The sequence below is a fragment of the Apis florea genome, unplaced genomic scaffold (assembly GCF_048593485.1).
Source record: "Apis florea isolate Af1SG1 unplaced genomic scaffold, ASM4859348v1 contig_2839_pilon, whole genome shotgun sequence".
In the NCBI taxonomy this organism is placed as follows: Eukaryota; Metazoa; Arthropoda; class Insecta; order Hymenoptera; family Apidae; genus Apis; species Apis florea.
In genome coordinates this window covers 173,516-197,809 of record NW_028256653.1, presented here as the reverse complement: position 1 = coordinate 197,809, position 24,294 = coordinate 173,516, and the positions used below count along the sequence as shown (strand labels likewise).

Genomic DNA, 24,294 nt, shown 5'->3' with positions numbered 1-24,294 from the left:
TCGTAACCCTTTCGTAACAATTTCTTCGGCGGTTAAACTTTTGTTTCTCGAACGAGCGCCTCGATCTCGCATGGGGCATCGACATAAGATACTCGACGCGCCATCTCGTGTAAAAATATGAAACTAAACATATTTGACTCTTAAGCATATTATATATTATACATTACTTTGCAAAAAGTATACATAAAAGTTAAGAATTTTTAATTTTCATTTTATTTCATATGAAACGTCATTTAATCTGTCGATAGAAAATAATATGACAAATTGAAATTCAACGGTTGAAATAGGTGATGATAATTTTCAATTTACGTTTCATCTCTATTTTATTTTTACACGTATACATTTTTCGATTTTGTTATTTTAAAAATTTTCAATTTCTATTTTATTGCAAAATATCTTTCGATCTGTCATGAGTCAAAATTCAATAGTTTAAACGAGATGATTGACTTTATTCAACAAACGTGTACCGTTTCCAGCGAATGTTGAAATTTCTATTCAAACTATTGAAATTTCCAGCGGATGTAAAACAAGCGATGGCATGTTCCACCGATGATACATGTAGATTGAATGAAAATTCTCGGAAAAAACGTATGGTATGTCACTTGTTAATGTATATATGAAATATTATATAATGAATCAATTTCTTTTTCCTCCCTTGGAATTGTTTCATATTTTCGACTTATATGAATCAATTACGGTTTCTTCATTTATACAAATTTGTGAAAGAGAAAATAGAAAATAAAGAATTATTAAAATATGTCAAATAATTAAAAAAAATATCTGAATATTCTACTAATGATGATAGATGAAACAACAAATCTCTATTTGAGTTTCATTTTATTTAATCATTTTTAAAAGAATTTAAATTTTATATTCTATTTAGATCTTTTTATATACAAAATTAAATTATTTTTAATAAACATATTAAATCTATTTTACCATCAAATTCATAATGTTTGCCATATAATTTATATTATATACTTAGAATATCGAACAAATTTTCAAATTATAAAATTAGAAAAATATTTAAAATGATGATATAAACAAATCAATTTCACAATTTATATCATTTTTAATATCTATATTAAAACTGTATTACGAAATTCTAATTAATATTTCTATCCAAATTACATAGATAATTCAAAATGATATCTTATCGACATTTGTTGATCATTTTTCTTTATTTTCAAACCGATTCGTTAGCAAAATCTAAGGGATGATGGACCATCGTTGAATATTTGTATCCTAATTTGGTGTTCAAGGAGGAAATCGTTCGAAGAAAATCTTCTCGCGGAATTTCATCAAGGATAGAATCCTAGCACAGCGGTAGTCTCTGTCGAAATTACTGTTTCTCTGGATCCGACACGGAATTCAGTTTCATTTTTACGCCCCTCTTGATATTTCCATAAATTTCCCCACGACCGGAAACCGATGTTCAAACTCGAATTAGATTTGTCAAAGAATACTTATCGAACGTTAAACATAATTTCGCGTTCATCCTAATATTTCCACCTTATAAATATATTTTATTTCATTATTTTATGCACTTGATTCTAATATAAATTAACAGTTTGCAACGTGTATCTCTCTTTTATATTTTCTTCCTCTATATTTTAAGAGATATAGTTATTAGATTCTTGAAGCTTATTATAATTTTTAAAGAAAGTATCTTGATTTATTTGAAATGATATATATAAGATATTAAATATAACAAGAATTTTTGTATTATTGAATAATGATTTTTGATCGATCAACTTGTCCACATTTTTTTTAAATTAATTATATTGATAAATGTATATTATGTCTAATAAAATTTTCACGATACATTTGTAATATTCTTCTGATACTCATCGATGTGTAATGACGCGTTAAACGAGAATCGTTTTTCTAAAAAAAAAAAAAAAAATGTTAAGAATTCAAAGAATTGAAATAAAATTGATGGAAATACGATAAAGATTTTCGTATAAAAGAATAATGACGAAATTGCAATTCAGTTTTGGAACGCCGTCTCTTTGGTATCAGTTGGTTGAACTTTCTCCGAGAATTCTCGGATAACAGTGTTTCCTTGATCGAATAACTCTTATTCTTTGTGACTGTTTCAGAACCTAATTTCGTGGGATCTTACGACATCGGCAGCCACGTATTCTTCTTTTTCCGCGAGACGGCCGTGGAATACATAAATTGCGGGAAAAGTGTGTATTCCCGCGTGGCGAGAGTTTGCAAAAGGGACACCGGCGGCAAAAATATTCTCTCGCAAAATTGGTCGACTTATCTGAAGGCAAGGCTGAATTGCTCGATACCCGGCGAATTTCCATTCTACTTCAACGAAATACGTAAGTTTATTAAAAAAAAAAAAAAATATTCGATTTTTCAATCGAATCACTTCATCTTTATTTCGATCCCAATCAATTTTTCCTTCTCTCGTCTAATTTCTTATCGATTTCGATGCGAAGAGTATCTTCCAGTAAAAATGATTTCAAACTTTGGCAAACTTTATAAAATCAATCAATGTTCGTTTATTTTCAGAGAGTATTTACAAGGTGCCCGGCGACGACACTCACTTTTACGGTACTTTCACCACGTCGACGAACGGATTGATGGGCTCGGCGATCTGCTCGTTCCATATCGACGCGATTCAAGAGGCGTTCCGTGGAAAATTCAAAGAACAGGCGACGAGCAGCAGCGCCTGGCTTCCGGTGCTCTCCAACAAAGTTCCTGAACCGCGGCCCGGCCAATGCGTGAACGACACTGAAACGTTCCCGGACACGGTCCTCAACTTCATTCGATCCCATCCCCTCATGGATTCGGCGATATCGCACGAGAATGAAAAACCCGTCTTTTATAAACGCGACGTGATGCTCACACGATTGGTCGTGGATAAACTGCGTATCGATTTCGTCGGCCTCGATTTGGATTACACGGTCTACTATGCTGGATCAAGTAAGTTGAATCGAAAAGTAATAGCGATGATTTTTCGATTTGGAAAAAATGGAATTCGAAGAACTGTTAATTTGAATTAATAATAGGGAACGATATTCGTTGCTCTATTATTTTATTATTATTCGATAATTTTGAAAAGACATTTTTCGTTCGCGTATCGCAAGAAAATTCGTGATCGTTGTGGATTCGTTTTACTTTGGAGCAAAACAACTTTTTGTTTCTTTACTACGGCTCGATAATATTACGTCACAAGTGCACGTTAATCCGGGAAATTATGATAAGAAATTTAATTCGGGGCGCGTAGCAATGTTGGAATGCGTTTTGCGCTCCGCCAGTCGATTTGTCGTCGTGAAACTTGGCAAGATAATCACGGGCGAACTTCAAAGTTCTTGCAGTTGACTCGTACAATCTGCTATTGCAATCGCTGCTTTCGTCTCCCGGCCAACCGTCGAGTGTCTATTACCGCTAAAAACTAATATAATCAGAAGTCCCCTGTACAACTATGAACTACAAGAAATGAGTTACGAAAACACGTCACAACTCTGAGACTAACTACACTTTGAAACTTTCATTATCGATCAATAGCAGATACAATCTTCTAATTGTACGAAGTGAGCGTAATCGCTCTCGCAGGATATCTCAACTTTTTCCCTCGAAAACTTCGCGAAGTTGAGTTTTAAAGGTAAAAATAAGATTAAAATGTCATTCGATGAGAAATCTATAAATGCTTCGTAGAAAAAAATATTGAAATTAAATTTATTATATTGTATTCAGGTTTCTTTATCGAAAATATCGAACACGAGTAATAATTATTCCTTGAAAATAAAAATCTTCCTCTTTTTTCTTAGGAAATTCAGATATTCAGATTTTTCATTCACAAGATCTCGCAACATTTAAAGATGTAATCAATGGTGAATAAACTATAACAATCTTAAAAATATATCTTATCCTTTTCTGGATGTGGATGATGTTTCTCCAACATGAAATGACATTTTAGTCTTAATTTTACTTTATTTATCTTTAACAAGAATTTGTACGGAAAAATCTACAATGATATAGAAAAAAAAAAAATCTGTAAAAAATTACCTTGATACGTGTACAGTGTTAAGGGAAAAGATAAAGTACTTTTAGTTTTACTTCCGAGTGAAAAAGTTACGTCAAACTATTTAACACGTTTCGTACGAAGATTGAATTTTAATGGAACTTTATAACCGAATGAGAAAGTTTCGTTGGCATACTTAATTACGAAAAAATAAGAATTATAACTAATTTTTAACACTTTCATCTCCTTTTAAATTCATCTTGCTTAAAATAATGAATTCTTTATGGAATCCATTAAAAAAATATCTTCTTTTTCTTTTTACATTTAATATACGAGCCTCTCAAAAATCATGTAAATCAATTCAACGTAACGATCACTTCATTAAACTTCTCTATTCAGCTTCCAACTTTTTTCAAACACATTCCCAAAACTATTTGCATAAAATTAATTCTACAATGCAGATATCAACGATATCATAAAATGAAATACAAATTAATTACAAAAAAAAAAAAAATAACAGATTTAATTCCATTTAAAAAATAAAAGTTTTACGTTATCCGCCAATTATTCTTGATTCTACTAATAGAACAATTTTCTATCAAGCTATGTTTATCCACGAATGAATCTAATAACAGATCAATTGTCTCGATTTAAATTAAATCCATTGCTTTTGCGCTTTTTGTTTACAGGTGATGGACGCGTGCACAAAGTTGTCCAATGGATAGACAATAATGGGGAGTCCCAGTCTATCCTGTTGGACGTTTTTGACGTGACACCGGGCGAGCCGATCCAGGCGATGGAAATCTCGAAGGAGCACAAGGCTCTTTACGTAGCTTCCGACCATCGAATAAAACAGATCGACTTGGTGATGTGCACGCGAAGATACGACAATTGCCTTCGCTGCGTTCACGATCCTTACTGCGGATGGGACAAGGACACGAACACGTGTAAACCTTACGAGCCCGGGTAAGTTGTATTTTCATTTTTCCCTTTTTTCTTCTTTTTCAAAATGTTATTATAATACGGTATTCAAAATGTTGTGGTACTTTTAGTTTTAAAACCATCGATAATTTGATTCATACAACGTTAGCTTAAACTCAGAGAAAGATTTAGAAAATTAACTCATTAATTAGATAATTTGGATCACTCGTAAATTGGGTTAATTTAATTTTAAAATTTAATCAAATTGGATTAAAATTGGAAATTAAATTCTTTTTTTGAAAATGGTAAGTGGATCGATTCAACAGTAATAATAAACGATCAAATGATTGAATTGATGTATAAGGGGAAAATTGTGCAATATTATAACGTGAAAATCTGGAGAAGGTCGTAAATCTTCTAGAATTAAAGTATTATGCTCAATGATAATGCACGTTTTTTACGTGAAAATTGTATGAATTACGAGAGGCTTAGCTCTTCATGAATGCTCACGAAGAACATTACGAAATTTTATTTGTTGAGTTTATTATCTTAAGAATCTTTTACATTTCCCCTCCCCCCCCCTCCCTGAAATTATTACTTCATTTATATCATTCTGAATGATAGAAGATAAAACGATTAATGAATAAAATTTAATACAATTAAGACTTTTATAAATTTAATATTATCTTCTTTTTTAATATTTCATATTTCACATTGGATGAAATTTAATGCCTCGAATGGCCCACTTGGGTTAATCCGATTTAATAAATTCGAGAGATTTACTCAAGGTATCTATTTCTGTTCTTCTTCTTCAAATTTTCATAAATTGCTTAAAATTCTTTCGGATATATCCGTGTTCCATTTATCCAGTTATATTATGTATTATTTATAGAACATTTAAATACGTAATACATTTAATTCAATTCAATTCATCTTCGTGATATAATATGAAAGGCAAACTTCTCTTCTATAATTATATCTACTGCATAGTGCAACGAATGGCCTAGATTTACACCAATAATACTGTGCTTGCAATCAAAGATTCAATTTATTCCATTATTATATTAGCGTTTTAAATGAATATCCCTCAATTTTTAGATATTAAGAACTTTTTGGGCAAATTTAATAGGATTAAAGTTAATAATAACATAATAATAATAATTTTTGTCGATATATGTGCAGTACAATCAATCATCAAAATCAATCAGTAATGATAAAACATATATTTTCCTTAAAAATAACGAAAAAACGTAATCATAAAAGTTTCATAAAAAATGAACGAAAGAATTTTTAAAATAATCTATATAATTATTTCCATTTCTAAATAACAATTCAATAACTTCTTAAAATTAAAAAAAAAAAAAAAAAAGTGAAACCATCAACTATGTTCAAACATTTTATAAAATTATTCGTATCCATAATAATCGTCAATTATCATTACCAATCAATATCGACAACAATTAATGAATCGATCGTAAACAAGAAAAAATAGAAGAATCGTACTTACGATATTGCCTCTATCCTTTTTTTCCCAGACTCCTTCAAGACGTGTCGAACAGCACAGCGGACGTTTGCGACAGTAGCGTGGGCAAACGGAAGCTGGTAGTCACCTGGGGCCAGTCGGTGCATCTCGGTTGCTTCGTGAAGATGCCGGAAGTGCTGGCGAATCAGGAAGTCAGGTGGTACCACTACAGCAAGGAGAAAGGCAGGTATCAGATAGCTTACAAGTACGGTGCCGGAGGGGACAAGTTCATCGAGACGTCCGAGAAGGGCCTGGTGATCGTTGGCGTGAACGAACAAGACGCCGGAAGATACGATTGTTGGCTAGGCGGTTCCCTGCTCTGCTCTTACAACATCACCGTGGACGCGCATAGATGCTCGGCGCCTGCAAAATCTAACGACTATCAGAAGATATACTCGGATTGGTGCCACGAGTTCGAGAAGTACAAGTCGGCAATGAAAAGCTGGGAGAGGAAGCAAGCGGTGAGTACACGTTCGATATTTGTTCGGAATTCTTTGAAATATATGAGAATATATAAAGGCGAATCGGTTTGTAAATATTTTGACATTTTCGAAAACTTTTGACGAGACACGAAACGAACAGGTTTTTCCATTCGAATTTGTTTTATTAATTTAAGGGAAGATATTATTTTTGGGATAAACATTTGAACATTCGCACTTTGGGAAAATCAAATTTACGCGATTCGTTAAAACGTGTCGAATATAATCATCAATTTCATTTTTATTTTCATAGACATTTAATATCATTTACAGTTAAATTAAATATAATCTCAGTTTATTGATTTGTTTTTATTCGATGGAAAATAAAATCTCGTTTTTTTCTTTTTCCATATCTATTAATTCCTTTGGAGTAAATATCGCGTTAGCGTTTAAAACAACGGTTCGATTTTCTTTCTGCGATTTCCTTTTTTATTAAAGATTCCGAAGAATAGAAAAAAAAAAAAAAAAAGAAAGAAAACTTATAAAGAAGATATCACGAGAGAAAAGATGAAAACTCGTTTGAGGAAGAAATAAACGTTGGTAAATACGTAATTTGACTCTGAATGCAACGTACCTTTCAAAATTGAATTCATTCTTTATGTTTATAAAAATACAAAAGCGTTCGTAGCAAGCTAATATTTACTTCCTACATGAAAAATTCTTTTCCCCTACTACAGATGGTTACGATCTAAAAGGATTAATATAACGAAATATAAATTGAAAATAAAAGCCGTCAAAGATCCCCCATTCTGAATATCTTTTCTCTTTTTAAAAAAAAGAGATATAATACTCGAGTTTCTTTCATGTTTTTTGCATAAATGTGAACTTAAGCATCATACACGGAGCATAATCTCTAGATCTAAAGCAAAATAGCTTATTATACAGTTTATTCAATTCTATTAATTAAACGTATGAGTCACGCATGAGTAAGTAGCATTAAGTATGCGCAAATATTCTTTAAATAAAATAAGCAATTGAAAAACTTTTAATCATTGCTATGGTTAAAAGAAATAAAAATTTCTTTTGAAATAGTATTAATTTTTCAAAATAAATACTTCTCAGTACTTTGTACAAAAACACGTGCAACGTTTTCCTTCAACGAAATTCATACAGATATAATCGCTATTAGTATCGCTGGTTTTATTAATCATTCGATATTGTCAAAATGTTATATGAAATATTCTCTATCAATTTTATCAAATATCCATATATATTTATAGCTCAACAGGTGATTGTAACGAATCAAGTGGAAGTCAATATTTATACACAAACAGCCATGCAAATTTTGATACAATAAAACAACTCCTCTTGTTTGCAATCGAATTAAAATCGAATTACCCAAATATTAAAAGTGACAAATCGTCAATAACAATGCCAATAAATTTCCTTCCCTTATCGTAAAAATACGTTTTACGATATATTTCGTCAGTTTATAAATTATATTAAAAATTATATTAAATTGTTATAATAATTAACCAAAAAGAGAGGAATTTTAAAAACAAACTTTAAATCAAAAAAACATCCATTTCTAAATTCTACCGGAAAACTGTCTGCTCGATCGCTTGCTTGAGGAACCCGTCCATTTCTCTGTTCCAGCAATGCGCATCGAGGCAAAACGACAGCAATCAAAATCTCCACACAAACGAGGTGTACGGCACCCCCTTGGTCTGATGGAGCCGATCGTTGTTGGAGCCCTCTTCGAGCCGAGATCCGGACACACTGCCACGCAAGAGCGTCCTGCCGAGGAATCGCGGTCCATCCACGATCAGTTGGGCGAGCCTCACTCTCCTTCTGACCGGTTACACCACTGCCTTTGTACTTTTTGCCGCTGACGATTTTTCGTCCCAATGAACGTCGTAAAGAAGACAAAAAAAAAAAAAAAAAAGAAAAAAAAAGAAAATCAAGCAGTCGAACGTCCGAAACGCGAGCAGCTCGATCACCGCGACGTCCATCCTCGATCGGTTGGACGAGCCTCGTTCCAACTGTTCCCATCCCCTCACCTGGAACGTTTCTTTCGATGGACACTCATCTCCCTTTCAACCCAATCGAACCGGATTACTCGATCAGAATGCTCGACCCTCCGAGATTACTTGCAATCTCAATTCTGTCGGTGAAACGAGGCTGTTTTATCCAAACGCGCGGTGTTCATCGAACGAAAAGCCGTTAAACAATTACGCGCCGTTATTAGCGCGTAACATGCGCATGCACGGCCGAGCATGCACCTAGGTAAAAATCCGTTTTTCCGTTTTTTGTTTTCTTTTTTTTTCCTTTTTTTTTTCGGATGGACCCTCCTTCACCAACATTTTTCTCCTCACTCGTGTGTAAATAGAAAGACACGGTGGTGAAAGGAAGTGAGAATACGATTCCAGGACGTGGATCGTCTCGAGAGAAAAGTGCGCTTAAAGTGCGAATCGACGGAATGGAAACGCGCCTCGGACCGGAAGAGGAACAATCGTGGACTGTGCTCGCCGATATACACACATACATATATAAATATATATATATATATATACACACACATACACGGTTCCTAAAAGTTTCGTTTCTCACGGTGTGGAATTGGGATGAAGAGGGAACAAGAGATCGGGAGATCGAAGAGAGTGATTAGAAGAGATCGTTAAGAGATCGGCCGTGGTGATCGGGAGGCTGTTCGGTTGAAATAAGGCTCGAATCGTGGCGTCCGTCCGCATAGTAACCCGTTTAGAAACCGGAAATCAATCCTCCTGTTTCCTTAGATCTGTGATACGAACGAGACGAGACGAGAGAGAGGAGATCGAGTGGAGGGAGCCCTCTCGAGCGAGCGAACGGGTTCGGTTGGTCGCTTTGTCGGTTGGTTGACTTGCAGGAACAAAATACAGGCGACGAGAGGAGGGATAAGATGTACCGTAAGCTCGAGCTTCGACGTAGTTTTAACCGAGTCAAGATTGACAGGATCTTGTATGGCGAGTTGTTGTATCGATTCGATTGATGGAGAAAGAGAGAAAGGGTTGAGAGAGAGAGAGAGAGAGAGAGAGAATGGGTGGGACGCGTTTTTTTTCTTTTCTTGAAAAAAAAAAAACGTCACGCAAGTTACACATGAGATTATTAGCGGCTGCTGCCAGATTAGCTTGTCAGCTTTTCATATCGACAAATTCGCGATGTGCACCGCCGTCTCTGTCTTCGGATCCGCACGATTCCTTTCTTCGCCTTGACTCGACGTGACTTCGTTTTTTTAACCGTCGATTGCGTTTCCTGTATTCTTTTATTATTATTATTATTATTTTGTTTTATTTTATTCTTCTTCTTCTTCTTCTTCTTTTAGGATAGATGCGTCGATCGATCGATGCGCTTTTGTTCCTCGCTCCATAGATTATAGCATTGCAGTTATATTTCAGCGATTCTGATGGAATGTCTTAAAGTTTTAACGTTCAATTTGGTTTTATCGTTGGATGCATCATTTTTTTAGAGGATAATATAGAGGGAACTTCTTGATTCTGATTCATAAAATTGGACATGAATGTATGATAACTGATATTAATTTCGTTTCATTCATCATAGCGAAATTTCGCTTCTAAACATCTGTAAATAATCAAAATTTTTTCCAGAATGGAAATTGGAGGAAAACTTAGAAAATTAGAAATATTTATCGTGCATCAAACGAATGAATGCCAGAGTTAAACATATGTAACAGAATTTGATTATTTTATCTAGTTTGACGAATAATTATTTTTAATCTTTAATCTTTAATCTTTTGGACAAGATTCAATTTCACCAGAATCGCTATAATAAAACTCGAATTTACAGACATTTACCGGATCATCCAACGATATACCACTGTTACCGTAATCATCATCGAGAATTCTAAAGGTGCTACGCAGGTGCGTGATGGAGATCTTTAAGGCCTGTCATCCTTAATCCTTTATACACTCATCGAACTTATACAGAGATACATAGAACACAAACACGTATATACAAAAAAAAAAAAAAAAAAAAAAAAAAAAAACATACTCTTATACATTTAGAATACAAATAGAAGAAATATACACAAATTTCTCGTACGAATCTATTCAGCATCCGATTTCTACATTTGCTCGAGTTTTTGCACGAGTTTTTGTATTTTCTTGGATGCCAAAGATTCGAATGAAGAAAGAATAGAGAGGAAAAAAAAAATATCTTCGTACATACCTCTGAGCCTAGAGAATAAAGTAATCCTGCTCGACGATTTTTGCCAGATCGAATCGGGTCTCGATCGAGCAACAAATCGTTAAACAAATTCGAGACAGTTTCGAAATCATCGCGGATCGATGCTCGGATGTCTCGTCTCGAGCAATGTGCAGCTTCGACAAGATGAAGAATGTCGGCGGGCACACGTTTCTCTTTTTTTTTTTTTCGTTCCTTTATTCGATCGTGTCGTTCGATTAACCCTTTGAGGTTTCAAAGTATTTTCGCGATAATAGGATAAAATTCCTCATTTGAAAGTTATCTATAATCGAGATACATTTTTATGAGTAACATATTTTGTATATATATTAAGTTGTAAGAATTATAACTCTCTTTTTAATTACATCATTTTCTCTTGAATATTAATCTCTCGTGTCGTTATGAATTACTTAATTCTTAATTAATCGCGTATAAATAAATGAATAAGCACAATTATATTTTATAATGAAATTATACAAAATTGGCGCAAGGATTATAAAAATTCATACCAATTTTTTTCTTTTTTTTTTTGAACAACAAAAGTAATTTGGATAATATATCCAAAATCTATCGGTTCGAAAAAGAATCGCAAAGGGTTGAAGTAACACGATCCACCAATCTTATTCTAAATATCTCCCATTATATATATATCTATAATAACGCGTATTCCAACGCTCGATTAAACGTATTAGAGTCGTTTCTCTTCCGGCCCGAGGACGCCTGTGTGTACATAGGATCGTCATAATAGCGTATGGTATTTTTATAAAAATTCTGATCGGAACGACACGCAATCGTAGACGCGAGGAATATATTAGCGGTCCCCCTCCACTCTTCGCGCGAGATAATTTCCTTTCACCTTCTCTATTTTTTATCTCATCACAAATTTCCTCCCCTGCCCCCACTCTTTTCCCAAAACGACACTTTTTTAGTATTTTAAATCTTTTTTACGAAAAGATCGTATCGTATATTTACACGTAGAATTAGTTTATACCTTATACTTTAAACGTAGGGACACGGATCGTCGCGGGGGGTAATATATATCCCCTCGCGCGATCGCTTCTACCAACAGAGATGGATGCTAACCGGTGCTGTATTAAACAATTCGTGGAACGGTCGCTGTTTCCTGAAGACCCAGTTCGCCATCGTTAGTATACATACGTGTAGGCTATAAAACATAGACCTTAGCAAGGTGATGACGCATCTTTCGTTTTGTATGCGTATGCGCGTGTGTGTGTGTGTGTGTGTGTGTGTGTATGCGTGTGTGTACGTGTACTTGCGCGCGCGCATGTGTGTGTGTGTGTGTGTGTATATGTGTACGGATTTAAGTTCCCTCAAAGGCGAAGAACGACGATCGGGATGAAGCAAAACGACGAGAATAAGTAAAAGGAAAAGAGAAAAAAAGGGGTAAATATAATAAAGCGAATATAAAGAGATAGAGATAAACGAATAATAGTAATAATAATAATAATAATAATAATAATAATAATAATGATAAAAAGGGAAACACCGACGTACGACGGTGTCGTCGGTGATAGTTTCGCTCTTGTGTCCTTAAGTTTGTACATAAAATTCGTTCGTATTGTTGCGTGGTTCGCGTCGCGGCCGCTAGAGGTCCGAGAGTCAGTCCTCGTTCCTCTATTTGGACCGGAAGTTCGAGGACCGTGGACTAATCGAGACCGTGGAATGCGAGCGAACCATTTAGTTATTCTTGTACAGAGATTTGGAACCGCCGCGTTCGACGATTTTTCTGTTCTGTATCTATCATCTCGTCGCCGGCATACAAAGATAAACACTGTCAGATAGTAAGAGATGCAGACTGTGCGCGTGAGAGAGATAGAGTGGACGATTGCTTGACGCGAGCACGAAAGAAAGAGAAAGAGAGAGAGAGAGAGAGAGAGAGAGAGAGAGAGAGAATGAAGAGATATATAAATATATATATATGAAAAAAAAAAAAAAAAAGAAATGAAAGAAATGAAAAAATGATCGTAGGAACGTAAGGTTAAACACAATAATCGGTAAACAAATTAATCCTCGAATATGTACTTATTATGAGCTTCAAACAAGTATTGGATAGTATTACGTCGTAAGATTAAGGAGTAATTTTCGAGCAAATAAGGAGATGATGAATCTTGAAGGGGAATACTTTAGACTGTGTGTCCTATGATCGATAAGTTCAAGAGTTGCCTTCAAGACGATCGGAGAGAAAACATTTTCTTTTTCTTCGGATTCGATCCACACAAAGAAACGTGTTCTAGGGGAGTTTGTTACATGCGTTCGAGCACACGGAGTGATCAGCGTGACGTGGATGCGAATAACGAGAATCTAAATGACGAGTAACCATGAGAGAATGAAAGGGTGGTGAGGCTGTATAGAGGACGCGCGTGTGCCGTGACGAAGCGATACGTGTAGAATAGCGATATATATATATCGTATCGTCTGTGGAAAATTATTTGAGGAAAGACGGGGAGGATGTAGAAGGTGAATAATAGAGAGCCGGTGGAAAAAGTAAAAAAAAAAAAAATAGCGAAGCGAGAACGAAAAACAAACAGAAAAAAAAACGCAGAGAATTAACCAAGATATACAATGTATCTTAAACCAGGAATCTCGCGTGTATTCGTCGAAGATCGAGGGGGGGGAGGGGGATGGATCGACAAATTTCCAAGGAAAACGGATTAAAAACAAATTGAACAATTGAAAATGGCGCGAATCTCGACGAATGCGCGCCCAGACTCTGGATTACGAGTCGGCGTGATCACGGAAAGCAATCTAAGATGAACTTAACGTTGTTAGATATATTATTTGTAATATTATCGAAGTACTGTACATTGCGTGGACAGGATCGTTGCTGTTGGATCACGGAGAGGAAATGCAGAGAAATTGTACGAGAGGTAGATGAGCCGATCTTCTGTGTTGGAATGAGGAGAATTCTCGGTAAATCGATCCGGATGAAAGATGATTACATAGAAACCATAGAGACGAAGAGCTTTAAGCTACGTAAGATGTGAGAATGAACATCTGAAAACCGGCTTGGGGACCATCGCGTTTGAGGAACTCTCTCGATTCGATCTAACAGCCACGTTCGTGCCAACACGTGAAGATAGGTTATAGCTCGATTTAGTGTACGCTGTGCGAAAAAAGAAGGCGTCTTTGTGACGACAGTTACTTGAAATATATGAAAGAGAGAGTAAGAAAGTGCGAGAGAATAAATATATATATATATATAAGGGAGAGAAAGAAAGAGAGAGAGAAAGTGAGAGAGGGAGAGAGAGGAAGAGAGTGTGAAAGAAAGAAAAGCGAGAATGCCCTAAATGAAACACTTAACTATGATGACTTATTACTACGATACAAGGAGGAGAGTAGGGTAGCCGGTAACGACTAATTCAAATATATCATTAGGACTAGCCGACGACTGTCTTAGGTTCTCTAGATTTCTGTACGGAATCGATTTTTATTTTCTGGTGAACGGGGATGGGAGGGTGATTTACCGAATTTTTGTTTCTTCTTTTTTTTTTTTTTAAACACGCTTCTTTCGTCGTCTCTCCGCCATCTTTTATTAAACGTTGAATTCACCTCGTTCTTAGTCTAATCTTAGTTTCGTACATCGCGTTCTTTTCTTCTCCTTTTCTTTTCACATTTACGTTTTTTCTTCTTTTTTTTTTTTTTTTTCATATTTTGCGCGACATTAATACAGTCTTCTCTGTAAAAAAAGAAGAAATACGTTTTCGTTTTAACGTCGTTTCGTAACGACAATCTCCATCGATCGTGATAGAGAAATTCCACGAGAGAACGAACAAGAATGAGAGAGAAAAAGAGAATGCTGCGTGAGATTAATCATTTTCGTATTCCATAGAATTCGTTTCACGTCATCATCGAGTTATTATTTTTATTACCGTCCTTGCCACATTCAGTTTCATCTTTTATCCTCTCCTTTGCCTTTTGCTTGTCCTTTTCTTTTTTTTTTTTTTTCTTTCTTTCTTTTCTCGTACTTCTTTGTATTGTACTCGTCCCTCTCGACTACAGCGATCAAGGGTAGAAAATAGAGTCGGACGAAAGTACATCGTGAATCCGAGAATTTCTCTTTTTATTTTCACGAGCGGGGGAAATTTATTTCAAATCAAAAGAGGCGTGGCTCGTTTCGAAACTTCTTTCGCCTCCTCGTCCGATCATCGGAGTACGTATTCCTCTTCGTTGATACTCGCTCGAAACGTTCTGTTCGAATGGCAATGATGCATGTAACGCGATTAAGCTTATATTCGTTTTTTTTTTCTTTCCCCTCCTCCCCCTTCTCCTTTTTCTCGTTGGAGAAAAAGAAACGTTACACGCGCTCTGTTATCGATTAAATTTGCTACCGTTTTCGTGCCAATTCAGTCGAATTGACGCGCTCGGAAGCGAGGAAAATTTCACGTGCGAGCGAGTATCGAGGAATTTTATCCCTTTTCTTTTTCTTTCTTTTTCTTTTCCCTCCGAATTTTTACGGAAATTTTACGATAATTTTAATTGCATCGATTTTGGATAATCTTTCATCAACCGACGTCGTTCCCTTATGATTTTATTATTAGGGTAGTTTATCGGGGTAGTTTAATAGTTAGTTCCTTTCTTTCCTTTTCTTTTTAATTTTTTTACGATACTTTCTTTGGATTCACGCTGCACTTGCGCCACCTATGAACAATTCACACGTATCTACGCGTCCGCGCGATTATCATCAAGTTGAACACACGACTGTAGACACTCTTTTTTAGTTGGAAACAACTTCGTACGGTAAGAGACCCTTTAGATATTCACCTAATACCTAAACCTAAACATCCAATCGCTATTTTTATCAAAAAAAAAAAAAAAAAACATGTTAAAAATCTTTAATAGTTATCCATTGTTCACTATTGCTATAATAAAGTTTTGCTTTAATAAACGATGGATTCGTATGTGCTATTTATTTCATACACCCGTGTGAAAAGTTTCCTTATCATTTGTATAATAAATGATGCGTATAATAAAAAATCTTGAACTGCATTCTATCTCCCTTATTGTTAAGAAGCACGACTCCTATATACGATATTTTGAATGAAAAATCACATTTAATATTTTTTTAAACCAATAAATCTTCCTCGAAGTTTTTCCATGATTCATTTACAAATAATCTAATTTAAATGAACATACAACGAACGATCTTATTATTTCACGCATCCTGTAAAATTTGAGAATATATCAATACAATCAAAGTTGCTAAATAATCAAGATTCAAATCACCAATTCAAATTATTGCTAACAATAAAGATATAAAACCAGCCCATTTTCGAGAGTTCAATCAATGGAGCAATCTCAACTTTAAACTATCTCCTTTGAGTTTGAATAATTACGCGCTTCGTACACTCTCGCCCGTTTGCTGTCGTCTTCTCGATGACATTTACTCTTCCAGATTCCACGACGTCATCCTTGTTACGCGGAATTCTCCATTGTGACGTCACTCTGGAAACCATTGACGCGATCATTCATCGATCATTCAAGTTTCGCGGCAAAGTTCATCGATAGCGTAACAAGTACGTGTGCATTTACGCGCGATGAAAAGGTCGTGAGAAAGCGCATCTGATGGCTCTTTACCAAAGAAGATTAAATATAGAGCGACTGTTTGAAGAGGACAATGCCGATCGGCTCGGTGATAGAAGCGAGCAAAAAGTGCGCCTGTTGATCAGGATCGTAGTGAGAAGTTTTTTGCTCGTCAGCAAGAGTGTTTACACGTGATTGGAGAAGATATTTTAATTAATGATTTTACAAGTTTCTTTTAACAGCTGCTTTATCATAAATTTATATTATTACGTAGATTTGATATCTTTATATTTTCGTGCTATTTGAATTAGAAATTTCTCTTTAATATCCTTCTCGTATTCTAATTATAATATAAAAATGCACGTTTGATGGGTCTGAAAATATAACATAATATTTTTTGTAACAATGATCTTATATAAAATATTCAATATCCATAAATCGGTAAATTATACTGATAGATGTGTACAATTGAATCGAATTAAAGGAAATATCGCATTATTAAAATTATCGAAATTTAATCGTATAGCGTTTAGAGACCAGCAATCGAGAATATTCATTATCCTCGTCAATCCATTGAAGCGCAATGTCGATTCCTATCAACCGCGTCGACATTTTCCCGCCAAATTGGTTTCAATTAAACGAGACGATTAAACATTAACAAGAAAAGATTCGTTTCAACGGTAAACCCCGTGGCGTTGGATCTTCTTTCAATCCATCGATCGATTGTTTTATTTCATTAAGTCAAATAGCATTCCTTTATCGAATTCGTTAAAATTCATTCGAGGAAAATTCTCCCTGGTCGTGTTTCGGGCGAAGCGGAGGAAAGGCATTGAACGAGATTTTCAATAGTCCATCGAAGACAGGTAAAGTGGTTTTATTTAAAGTTGGCAGCGGATTGAACGGTTCAATTTTCGTCTTTTTATGTCGATTGAGCACCGTATCCGCGCTTTCATCGAGCCCGTTACGAGCAATGGGGCTTTTGAAACTGTTATCGACCGTATTTAGAAACGATTTAGGCGCGATACGTCGACGATAATCCGGAATACGTGGACGGAACCGTGGCCAATTGGCGGCAAAGCGTTGCGTTTTTTGGCTATCTTTATTGATTTTCCGCGGCATCACCACCTTTGTGAATATTTTACTCGTTGGAGAAGCCGACGATGGAATCGCCTGTGATGGCGACATCCACCCTTTTGTGAATACGTATTGGACAGATATCGTGCTCCTCGAGATTATTGTATCTCGTCTATGCGCAATTTAACGACATTTTTATGTCGTTACAATGTCACGAACTTATAAATTGAATATCTTGAAAAAAATATCAATAATTATCTTATTATATTTAAATTTCCAACGATATTTTAGATCTGGATATATAATTTAAACAAGATGGGAAAGAATGATATTTAATGTCGATGATAAAAAAAATTGAGAACAACGATAGAAGAAAAGAATGATAAAAGAATTGTATCAAATTTCCATTTCGTTCATTATTAAACCGTAAATAATTTGTTCTTCGAAATTTTATTATTTTTTGTGATATTAATACAAACGTTTAATCAATCGAATTAATTGAAGCGAGTGATTCGATATAAAAATATATGTCAAAAGCAGGAATAGTGGCCATAGCTAGAAGAATGAAAAATTCGTTGAGCGCACGTGATAAAAACGGAATAACATGACTCACGTATGAACGAGAATTGTTTTTCCTCGGGGAAAATTGCTCGATTGCGCGATCATGGTCTGGACCATCGACTTTGATAGCAAATTCGCAAATAGAATAAAAGAATTATTTTACATATCCTTTAATACGAAGGAGATCGCTATCGTATAACCATTTATTCGAACGGACAAAAAGATTTAAATTTTATTCTAAAAATACTCCATTATTAATTTCAACTTCTTTTTTTTTTTTTCTAATTTAACAACAAAAAAGAAAATTATTCGATTAGGAGCACGCTTCGATCGAACTTATCCTACAATTTATGAGAAGAAGATATATAATTTCCTTGAAGAACACTTGCCTCAAGATAAACGTTCCGCCGTGGAAACATGTGCATACGTGTTTCGAAGAGGAACGATCAATTCTGTGAGATATTTGGAAACCGCGAGCGCCGCTTAAGCTGGCTTTACCGTATGACGTATGCCACGAGTCGTTCCGCTCGATGAGAATCGCAAAATCTTATGGGGGAGGTCGGTTAATCTGTAAAATATTGCAGACATATCCTTACTTACGCGCTTTCCCGTGCGGAAAAACGTATCCATACTTGCCCCGGGGACAAAGTTTATTCTATCTGTAGGGAAAGTAAACACGTGCGGAATATATCTTCCTTTTTTTTTTTTTTTTTTTTTTGGAATAATATTTGCCTTTATCCGTATCACCCTCCTTAAATTTGAATTACATATATTATTATTTCGTTTCACGAGATTGATAATTTTCTTATATGAATATTATGATAAAAATATTTTTAGTATTAAGTACCATCATACTTTTTAATATCGTGTTATTTTCTAATAGTAAAACGGAAAATCAATGCTCTCCAATCTTTCAGATTTGGCGAAGACAGTTTCTGCAAATATTAATTTTTAAGGTAACAAAAATTTACGAAATTAATGAAAACGATTCGATTTCATCGTGGTCTGAATGTTACGATGAGATGGGAAATGCAAAGTTTATTTACTCGATCATTCCCTAAACTAAATAGGGTAGTTTATAATTTATCCCTTACTAGATCAGCAATATTCGATTTCCTTAACATTGTATTCCCTACATTGAGTCGAGCAAGTTCGAGGGAAGCACTTATCGTTGTTATCCGTCACTTTCCAGATATTCATAGTACCGCGGTTCCATTAGCTGAAGTTTATGCACCCACTGCATGTAGATACGTCGTGCAAATTAATCCCCCTAAAATCATCAACAACAATCATTTATATTTACATGTATTTTACTTGTAAATATCTCGTTTCACCATCGAATTTTAAGGTAAGAAAAGAAAAAAAATCTATCTCGTACATCCTCTCTCTTATTTTATAAACAATAATTTGTCATTAATGATGTGACGATATTCAAGCTTTCCTCTATAATTCCTCCTCCAAAAAAAAAAAAGAAAATAACTATTATTTCTGTACACCTATTAATTCGAAATTTTTTTCAAACATGGCCTAAGCCGTGTATAACAACGTATCACGATATATTGCATCCCGGAGACTTCTGGCGCACAGCTGAGTCTCCGGCCAGCATCGTCGCTCGACGATGCGGATAATACGGTTTTAACGAACTGTTTTCCATAATGCAAGTAAAGCATTATCAGGCTGTTGAGTACGTATAGCCCTATACGTCGGATATTGGAAGCCGTTAACTTTAACGCCTCGATCCATGCCGCTCGAGAGCGGTATTATAAATTCCTCCCATCTACTGGGAGGAGAATACAAGAAGACGAGAGGGATGGCGTCGATCGACGTATGATGCTATAAAAATTAACGGCACATCCGCTAAAAGGGAAATATGAGGTTTCATCTGGCAAGTCTTTCTGCCTTTTTGATAAAAATAATTGCGAAAATATTACATCTTTAAGCGATTATGTACGAGTTATGAAAATTTAGAATAACGTGTTATAATAAAAGTACAAGTGTTAATATGATATATAATAAGAAAATTAAGGATATTTTATTATCTCCCCATTTTTCATTACTTCTAATAATTACAAAATTATTATAGTTTTTTATCTTAAAATTTTGTCAATGTTCTAAGCTTTTGAAAATATTTTTATATCGATTATGTAACAAATGAAACGAGATCGATTGAACGAACAAAATTTGTAAACTTCATACTCTCGAAATATAATAGTATCGAAGCTTAGTGTATTATTTCGATATCGCGAAATACAAGGCAGAGAGACGTGTATTTTCCAAAAAGAGACGAATTGAAATAAATAAAAAGAAAAAACGAAGAAAGAGAAAGATCGAAGAGGAGAAGGGGGATAAACGAAAAGGGAAGTGCGCGCAGAGAGGGAAAGGCAGGAAAAAATAGAAGAGAAGGCGAGATGAGAAGCGGACAAGCAGGAAACGGAAATTTAATTAGCGGGACACACTCGTCGGACGTATCCTTATTTTCATTGTTTTCCACGGGCCCACTCTGTGGCAGGCTGTTATCGTCGAGCTCTGAAAGCCTCTCGAATAAAGGCCATCTTCAACGCCAAGCGCAGCTTCGACCGGTGAATTATATTTTCGAAACCGGAACTGAAAGATAAATGGACAATAAATAGGAAATCGAGGATAAGCCAACCAAGAGATGGAGAAAAAAAAGGAGGAGGAAGAAGAAGAAGAAGAAGAAGAAGAAGAAGAAGAGAAAGGAAATAGAAGGGGAATAAAGAATCGGTTGCACCAATGAATCGGATGACGCTCGATGAAATCTGTTTTAGTCAGCGTTGGTCCGTAATTGAAAGCCAATCAGTAGCTGTGATTCATTTGCGAATCTGTACTTTCCTTTCGTTCCAACGAGAATTTCCTTTATTAATTCGTTTCGTGTAGCTTTGTTTCTTTCAAGCAATTTTAAATTCATCTTCGATAAAGTGCATTCGTGTTATTATACTATATTGCTGTTGTTGAATGGATGATTATATATAAAAAAAATTTAAAGGAATGAGCTTGCAGTTGAAATGTTTGGAAAAATAAAATAATATGCAAACATTTCGTTATTTTCTTATCCTATTTTTTTAATATGCATGTCCAATAATAATTAAAATTTTTGAAATTATATATAAAGAAGCATTTAACATTCCTCTTCTAACACGAGAATTATTCTACGACTATTACATATTACTTATCACTTAGAGACATCTTTCAAAAAAAAAAAAAAGATTAAAAATTAGTATTCAATGACCAGAATCTGTATAATTATTACTATTACTTGCTATTCACCGTACACATATCTTCATCCTCTTTCTACCACATTCTCGTGACGAATAGGCAGTACGTATAAAACTGAGGGGGTGATGGGTCGTCGTGCGAACATATCTCACCCCAATCCGAGGAGACAGCGAATTCGAGCATTGTTCCACCGCTCTGCCTTATCACCGTTCTCCAATTCCCTTTGGAAGTGTCCTCTACACCTCGAAGAAGACCCCTGTGCGATTCTCAAGGCTTCGAGCGGAGCCAACTCGATCCTCGGCCGTGTCGTGTATCCACGCCCACCGGCTGCACCGAGTCGATGGCCATTGTACTTTAAACAAAGCGGCCGGCGTGAATTGTACGGGATTTAATGAAAGAAGATCGGCCCACCCTTCTATCCGTCCATTAGAATGGCGGCCACTCTCGACTGTCTTTAACCGGCGCCGATTTCTGAATTATTGAGAACACTTCTCATGAAATCGGCCGCCAACGCGGTGGTCCCGTGGAATCTGTTAAACGAACTGTGAACCGACGTCGGGGAATTTTTCATACCGAAAGGATTCTGTCTGTCCCTATACCCGAACGTTTCTCGTTCATTGTCATCGATTTTATTCGAAGGTCGTGCGGAATTAATGGGATAGATGAGCTTTGAAATTTTTCCTGTTTTCCTTCTTCTTCTTGCTAAAGAGGGATAAAACTGATGAGTTTCGTTCGAGGGAGAATCTGTTTCTGTAAAGAAGTGTACGGATCATAGTCTTCTGTTTACTCTCGAATTTAAGCATGAATTATAATTATAATTATTTTTAATATTTTCCAACTTTGGTGAAAAGCAATTGAAAAAATTCTTATTACGGAAAGAATATGTCTATATGTTCTATATTAAATAAACGTTTATTCAAGATACGATTTAATTGAAAATGTTTAAACTTAATCTTTATCTTTAGATTGATGAGCGATCAAGTAGTACCGCGGATGCCGCTACGTGGCGCAGGGTTGTGATCGGTTCTCGCTGACGATTTTGACGCTACGCGTATTTAATAACTGCCGATCGATGAGACGAATTTAACTAAAGATAGACAAATTTAACTATATATTTATTAGTACGTATTTGTGAGTGATTAAGTGAGTGATTGCTGAGAGATTGGTTGTGTGTATTTGGTTCCCTGCTTCATCATCCCATCGAGACACGTGAGTCTGATTTAATTTCTAATTATTTGGAGTGCATTAAAAGCACTGAATTTCTTGTTAAATTGTTGCAACTCTATTTCAATTTTTGTTAAATTGAAATTATTATTTGGTAATTTTGTTTGAATGTACAATTGACATTTGATTTAATTGTGTTTCGAATATACTATGGACAAATCCTAATGGATTTAATTTGTATGGACCAAATTGAATTGATCCATCTTAAAGATATACATATATAATATAGCTATAAATTATAATACAACATAATGACAATAATAATAATAATAATATTTATTATTTCTATTTTTATTGTCATTATATTAATATTGATAAATAATAGTAATTAAAAAAATATTTTCCAATGTATGTTGCACGAATACAATACCACCTATATAATATAATTCCATAACAATTTAACAAACGGCAGAATACATTCTTCTTTCATAATTCAAGTTATTTCCAATATTCTCGATATCTGTAAAAAAAAATAATCTCATCACGCTTATTTCAACTTTCTCACAAGCTCATCGCGCGCTACCCAAATTTACCCTAATTCCTTTATCATAACCATCCCTCCTCCCGGCATATGTTATCAAACTTTTGAACGTTGTAACGAAAGATAGTCGAATCGAGAACGGTTCGAAACGGTTCGAAACGTGAAAATCCGTGGGAAGTTTCTCGATTGCCTTCCAGTTTGGTTCGGGAATCGTCACGAGACCGCCGGTCTCACCCCGGCGGAAGCGGAAAAAACGCGGTACGCGTCGGGTAACTTAAACACAGCCGCGCTACAATGTAATTACTCCCGGTGAACTTTTTACTTTGCTCGTGGATAAATGCACACACAGTCTCTCGACGCGCAGCTAGAGGTAGTTTACGAGGGCGGACGCTCCTCGGCGTGTCCGCCGTGTTCGTCGAAAATTTCTCGGGAACGGTCTCGGTGAGAAAGTATTCACCGAGAAAAGTTGGCGGCGTTCAAGCACCAGCCACCGCTTAGTTTCACGCGTCGAGGAAAAAGCTGGCCCGTCCTCGTACGAAAGTTTGCGTACGATTACCTCTCTTTTTCTTGCCGCGGCGGTTAACAAGAAGGAGAGACGAAGAGGTCACTCTGCACGGCGATTTGCAACGCCTCGTGGCGAAAATACTTGGAGCATCGTGGGGGATGGGACGAAGGGGGATGGCTTAACGATGGCCGGGCAGGGATAAGAGAGAAACGAGTTGAACTTTTTGACGACTGGCAGCGCCGAGCCACGAGATAAACGTCGCCCTTTTACGGGTGCCGCCAGTAGATAGTGGTCGGCACGGGTCAGACTCGGCCGACATTGGCGTAACGACTTGTTTTGTCAGGCGCCGCCTCGAAAGACACAAATCACTCACGGGGCGGAGGGGAGTAGAGGGGAAACGATCGGATGGGTCTATCACGGAAATCGCTGTGATGGCCGTTCCGAAGAGTTTCGGGAGAAAAGTGGCGCCGTGATGAGAATTGGAGATCTTTGGGGTCGATGACGGTGGAATGTTGGATGCAAATGAAAGCCCCGGAGGATATTTAGTAGATCGAGTCTTTTATTTCGGTGACCTATGAATGGAATTAAAAT

At 35.8% G+C, this 24,294-nt stretch overlaps 1 protein-coding gene across 3 annotated transcripts in view; it reads left to right on the top strand.

The window, feature by feature from the left end:
• Sema2a (Semaphorin 2a) overlaps positions 1–24,294 on the top strand; it is a 677,811-nt gene that overhangs the window by 519,081 nt on the left and 134,436 nt on the right. For 2 of the 3 annotated variants that reach the window (XM_012486985.3, XM_003693921.4), the window contains exons 7-11: positions 2,103–2,333; positions 2,527–2,940; positions 4,672–4,948; positions 6,439–6,886; positions 8,501–15,992. In XM_012486985.3, the coding sequence (XP_012342439.1) occupies positions 2,103–2,333; positions 2,527–2,940; positions 4,672–4,948; positions 6,439–6,886; positions 8,501–8,575 (1,445 nt within the window). In that variant the 3' untranslated portion in view covers positions 8,576–15,992. Of the gene's footprint in view, positions 1–2,102; positions 2,334–2,526; positions 2,941–4,671; positions 4,949–6,438; positions 6,887–8,500; positions 15,993–24,294 lie in introns of those variants that run through there. The other variant, XM_086907345.1, reaches the window with a different exon arrangement.